At 33.7% G+C, this 6,498-nt stretch overlaps 1 protein-coding gene across 1 annotated transcript; it reads right to left on the bottom strand.

The window, feature by feature from the left end:
• Window positions 1–3,958: 3,958 nt before the first annotated feature.
• LOC139106703 (uncharacterized) lies at window positions 3,959–4,561 on the bottom strand. The gene has a single exon (XM_070663641.1). It carries the CDS (start codon window positions 4,559–4,561, stop codon window positions 3,959–3,961), a length of 603 nt encoding a protein of 200 aa, XP_070519742.1.
• Window positions 4,562–6,498: the final 1,937 nt, after the last annotated feature.

Genomic DNA, 6,498 nt, shown 5'->3' with positions numbered 1-6,498 from the left:
ATGTTATAATTTTCAGTGTAGTCGATTGCTTGTTCTTCTTGTACTACAAAAAAACTGTGTTTGGCTTCGTCACTTGGAGACAAAAATTCTGGATACGTAGCATTATGATTCATGTTCTGAAAATAAAATGATATATTGAAATATAAGTAGAATGTAAAAAATAATAATTATGTTTATGAAAAATAATAGTAAAAAAATATATTATTAATATTTAGATATACACAATATTATTACTTACCTTCTTAATATTACCTATTACTTACCTATAATCTCTTTATAATTAATGTATTCTTACTTAATTATTTTTAAAATCTTATTAACGTTTTCAAACTTTCACTTATTAATTGTATCATACTATCACACTATATGTAACACTATCACACAGTGTCGAATAAAAATTTGACAGTGTACAAAATTAAAGAATTAAATTAATTAAAGTATATACAAATATATGTATAATAACATTAATATAAAAAATATATACAAAGTATAAAATTTTATAAAAATATACATTTTTTTTTTTAATATGTTGGCTTATTTGAATAAAATTAATTGTGAATTTATGTTTAAATATATATGTATATGAATACTCACACATCTAATTTCTCACACTATTTTATGTTAAATGTTTGATAAAATTTAAATTTATAGGCTGTGGCTTTGAAAAAAATAAGAAGCATACCTGTGATAAATGTTGTAAATTGTCGGTCATCATTTCGATAAAATTTTTGAAACGTTGGCAAACGACTTGTGAGATCCTCCCATTTGTTTTTCTTCTTCTTCAGTTTTTGCTGTTGTTTTTTAATAATTTTCCTCTTCTTATATATTGTCTTCTTACATTTACGTAATTCCTTGCAGCATTCTTCATGTTTCTTCTTTATTTCTCTTATTTTTATTTCTTCGGATGTTGGCACAAACCTTTCATTTGCCTCTACATTTTCAGGTGTATTAAATGAAATGCTACTACTACTAGCAGCAATAGTACTAATAGTACTAATAGTAGTATTAGTATTATTAGTACTACTATTTTGAAAACTAATATGCATAGACGGATATGCATTTTCTTTAAAACATCGCCGCGACCTATCAATGAAAATCATGTCGTCTGAAAAATGTAAAGCGCAAATTCTTAGGCCATCTAAGTCTTTGTTAGGTAAACGTGAAACAAACATTTGAAATTTAATATATAACATTAAAATTAAGAATAGAGACAGAAAAAGGAGCTAACACAATGGCTACATTCAGTAGAAAAGCTGCTTTGCAACTGTTGTAAAAATGGTGAATCTAATTAGGTATACGTCTACATTCTGTCAAAGTGAAAATAATATGTCAATCAAATACACCATTTTTACAACAGTTGCAAAGCACCTTATCTGTTAAACATAGCTAATGTTCTTTACGAAATATAACTTACCAATTAATTCATCACGTCTAATCGCTTTTAACCACGTTTCTGCCTTCATTACATCCTTTGGCAGTTTATGTCGTGGTATCAGTTTTTCTGATGTGCATCCTGGCACACAACACGCTCGCACCATCTTGTATACCTGAAATCTAATTTCTCATATTAGAAAAATATTTATTATTTAATATTAGATTAATAATTTACCAAACACAGAATATTACAGCAATATTTCAACATCGTCGCAGATTGCTATAATATTCTGTATTTAATGGGAATATTATAATATATTATATTAATTGTTCTTATAGGGGGGAAAGATTCCGTGCAATAACAAACCGGTGTGCAAAATTTAGGTATAATACTTATAATACTTACCAAAAATATATATATATATATACAGGGTGTCCGAAATATTATTAGCAATATTTAAACTGTGGGTAGGGAATCAGATTTGGAGACGAAAAGTCCTTTACGAATTTGTAAAATTCGTAACCATTATTGAAAAAAAAATTAATTTGTCTAGCGCATGAGCGACAAGGAAGCTACGCGTGAGTAAGCGCGACAGACGACGGCGCCATTTCTAACCATTCGCCTGTCGCGCTCACTCACGCGCAGCTTCCTTGTCGCTCATGCTAGATTTTTTACGAACTTTACAAATTCGTAAAGGATTCCCTCCATATTTAATATTTTATTTTATATATATATATATATATATATATATATATATATATATATATATATATATATATATATATATATATTGTTCAACGAAAATAATTTGTTCAACGAAAGTGCTTCTAATACTCTGAAGTGCTTCTTGGTGCTCCTCTTCCCTCTTTTTGTTACTTTCTGTTTACGTCTGTGACAGTGACAGGATAGTGAAAGTGATAAAAATTGTTTGCATATACAGGACCGTGGATTTAAGGCCACATATAATATATATAATATATATATATATATATATATATATATATATATATATATATATATATATATTATAATTATATGTGGCCTTAAATCCACGGGTCCTATCTGCAAACAATTTTATCACTTTCACTATCCTGTCACTGTGAAAGAAGAGAAGAAGCACCAAGAAGCACTTCAGAGTACTTACTTTCGTTGAACAAATACACTGTTTCAATATGGCGACTGATCGTGCTGCCTCTATCGTATGCTCCCCTGCATTAGAACTTCCGTCGCTCTAAAATGGTAAGAGTGCGCCCACCCTGGTGACAGGAAGCCGTCCCAGCTACTTCGCCACATGCGAACTCTGGCTGGTGACAGGGCTACCGAGGCTGTTCTGCGCGTCAAGTGGCTTGATTTGCTTCCGGCCAGCTCGCAAAGACTTTTACGCATATTTCATGCTTCAACGCTTGACGAACTCGCGACAGCGGCTGACGAAATGATGGATAGTGGCTCTCAAGTTATGTGGTGTGTCCAGTAATAATAATTAAGCACGGTAACTTTAATATATTTATTTCGTATAAGCAGTTCGACGGCTGAACAATCTCTGCGGTCTGGACCGCAGATTTGCAAGCACAAAGCCTGGCCTTCCAGTGAAGGTTAGCCAAGTATAAAGTTACAGAGTTACTGGAAGCACCAAGTGATAAGATATAATTGCGGGGATAAAGTTACTTAGAAATAAGAAGTAAATACATTACAATTCTTTTTCCCTTAAAGTTTATGAAGACGCGGTGAGCGACGCAGATATAATGGAGATGAATCATCTTTAATAATTTGATCCACATGTCTCTTCTGTGTAAGGTTGTCATACTGGACGATATACGTGGAGGGTGACGCTCGCCCAATGATTTGACCCTGGGATCTTTTATCCGATCTAACACCGAAACTATCAATTAAAACTTTATCTCCGATTTTTAAATTAACATTACGCTTTCCAGAATGATTAATAATTTGGGCACGTTGACTATAATCTATATTCTTAATAATATTATCGCTTGGTTTTAGTAAATCAAAACGGGTACGAAGTTCGCGGCCGAGAAGCATAAACGCCGAGCTTCTGCCAGTAGAACAATGACTTATGCTACGATAATCAAATAGGAACTTATCAATAGCAGAGTCTAGCTTTTCTCCCCCTTGTACAATTTTTGTAATCTTGTCTTTAAATGTATGTACAAAGTTTTCAGCCGCACCATTAGTTGCAGGATGATAAGGGGGGGGGGGAGATGTGTGCTTGATCCCGTTATTTTGTAAAAAGTCATAAAATTCTTTACTGCGAAATTGGGGCCCTCCATCTGTTACACAATGCATAGGTAAACCGTGGCGTGCGAATAATGTTTTCAATTCTTAAATTAAACGATAAGCTTTAGTATTTTGTTTAAAATTTATAATATCAGGCCATTTTGAATGAGCATCGATAATAATAAGGTACATATTACCAAAGAAAGGGCCCGCAAAATCACAATGGAAGCGACTCCATTTATTTAATGGCCAAGGCCATGTAGTAAGAGGTGAGTGTGGTGGCTTTTTCTGAAGTGTTGCACAAATTTTACAGTTTTTAATAAGAATTTCAATGTCTGATTCAATTTTAGGTCACCAAACATAAGAACGTGCAAACATTTTAACTTTGACAATGCCTAAGTGTGAGGCATGTAATTCTTTTAAGATTAAATCTTGTAAGGAAACAGGAATGACTGCTCTTAAGCCCCAGAATAAACAATTTTTTTCTACCGAAAATTCTAATCGCTTAGAATAAAAATATTTTTCTGTTTCAGACAAATTAGTAACAGACGGCCAATCGGTTACCACATATTTAATGATTTTAGAAATAACGGGATCTTTTCTGCTTTCTAAGGTTAATAATTTGGCGTCGAGTACTTGGACTCCTTCTTCCAGAAAATTAACGTGCGAAAACTCTGTTTCTAAATCTAAAAATAATAAACGGTTATCTTCGTCATCAATAGGAAGGCGTGAAAGCGCATCGCAGTTTGCATTAGCCTGTGAATTGATATGCTCAATAACGTATCGGAAACCCGAAAGAAAATACGCCCAACGTTGTAGCCTGTTATCAGCTGTTAGAGGAATCCCCTTACGAGGTCCCAGAATGAGATGTAATGCTTTATTATCCGTTCGGAGAATAATCTCCTTGCCAAAGATAAACTGATAAAATCTTTTGAAACCAAATACAATTGCCATTGTCTCTTTATCTAGAATAGCACGATTTAATTCTTTTTGGCAATTTTTGAGACGCGTAAGCAATGGGTTTTTCCGTTCCATCCTTAAACTTATGTGAAAGAATAGCTGAAATACCTTTATCCGAAGCATCACAGGCTAAAACAATCTGTTCATTTGGATTAAAATGAGCTAGAACTTGTGGTGATATTAACTCGTTTTTAAGCCATTCAAGAGCCTTAGTGCAATCTTGAGTCCAATGAAATTCTTTCTGGCTTAATAAATCATAGAGCGGTGCTAATTTAGTAGCTCGGTTATCGATAAATCGCGAATAGAAAGTCACAAGGCCCAAAAATGATGCTAACTCTTTGTGATTTGAAGGCTGCGGAGCATTGATCATAGCTAAAATTTTGGATTTGGCTTTATGAAGCCCATTTTTATCTATAACATAACCCAAAATCTCAATTTGTTTTTGCATTAATTTACATTTATCTTTATTTAACCGTAATCCACAATCTTGGAGTCTTTTGCAGACTTTATCTAAATTTTCTAGATGCTCCGCGTCTGAGCGACCCGTAACGTAAATATTATCTAAATAAGCGATTGTGCCAGGAATACCTCTAAGGCACTCATCCATTTTCCGTTGGACGTCCGGAGGAGCGCGCTAGATTCCTTCTGGAATGTTTCGATATCTTAAAAGCCTTTATGCGTTACAATTGTAAGCAAATTTAAACTTTCATCGGCAACGGGAAACTGCATATAAGCATGCTTAAGATCTAATTCCGAGAATACTACGCCGCCTTGTAAATTTGCAAAAACTTCATCAATTGTGTGGAGCGGATATTTATCAATTACAATGTGAGGGTTTAAAGTAACTTTGAAATCACCACAAATTCTAATATCGCCATTAGCTTTAAAAACCGGAACAATGGGGGTTGCCCATTCACTTATTTCTACCGGCTCCAGATGTTTTAATTTAACTAAACGGTGTAATTCTCTTTCGATTAATGGTCTTAACGCAAGTGGTATGTGGCGACATTTCATAGCAACAGGGTGTGCAGAATCTTTCAATTGAATTACAGTTTTACTTTTATTGTAACTTCCCGGGGTTTCGCTAAATAAATCATGATATTTTTTTGACAAATAATTAAATAGATTGGAAACATCAATTTTGTTTATATGATTATCTTGTGATTTATTTAGATTTAATGGCCACAAACCAAAAGCATTAAGCCACTCTCTTCCGATTAATGCAGGGCCTGTACCTGGCAAGACAAAACAATCTAATACTCTTTTTTCAGTATTTAATTCGACCGTTATATTGGCAAGTTTTCCTAATGGATACAAAGTATTTCCGTTATAAACTTTGAAATTTCGCTTGGTTTTAATTAAATTTATATTTTTGAAATGTTCATTAAATAATTTTTCAGGTAAAATCGTCGCGAATGTGCCTGTATCAATTTCCATTTTTAACTTAATGCCATTAACAACTATTTCTAAAACCATTGGTTCCGCACTATCCTTATTAATTAGATGAACAACGCTTTTAACATTACTTTTAATATTATCATCAATTTTAAGATTATAAAAATTATTACAATGCGATGGAGACTCCTGGTGTGTTGTCGCGATGCCGTCATCCGGTTGCACACATTCTTCTTGAATCCGCTTGACTTGCTGTTGCGGGGAACCTGTAAGACCTTTTTTTCTGCAAACCGTCTTGAGGTGTCCCTTCCGACCACACTCATGGCACGAATAATTCCGGAAACGACATTCCTTGTTAGTGTGATTAAGCTTGCCGCAACAAAAACATACGAGACGTCGGCCTTAAAAATTTTTATTCGGATCACGTTGATTTCCGGGTCAAGAGCACTTTGAATTTTCCTGCCTCTTAAATGAAGAGTTGATATGCTTATTCCATTTATTTTTCTGATAGGCCGGCTGAATCGCGAACATTTCAT

Source organism: Cardiocondyla obscurior, linkage group LG11 (genome assembly GCF_019399895.1).
Source record: "Cardiocondyla obscurior isolate alpha-2009 linkage group LG11, Cobs3.1, whole genome shotgun sequence".
NCBI classification, from domain to species: domain Eukaryota; kingdom Metazoa; phylum Arthropoda; class Insecta; order Hymenoptera; family Formicidae; genus Cardiocondyla; species Cardiocondyla obscurior.
The sequence above is the reverse complement of the archived record's forward strand: the minus strand, read 5'-3'. Positions and strand labels throughout refer to the sequence as shown.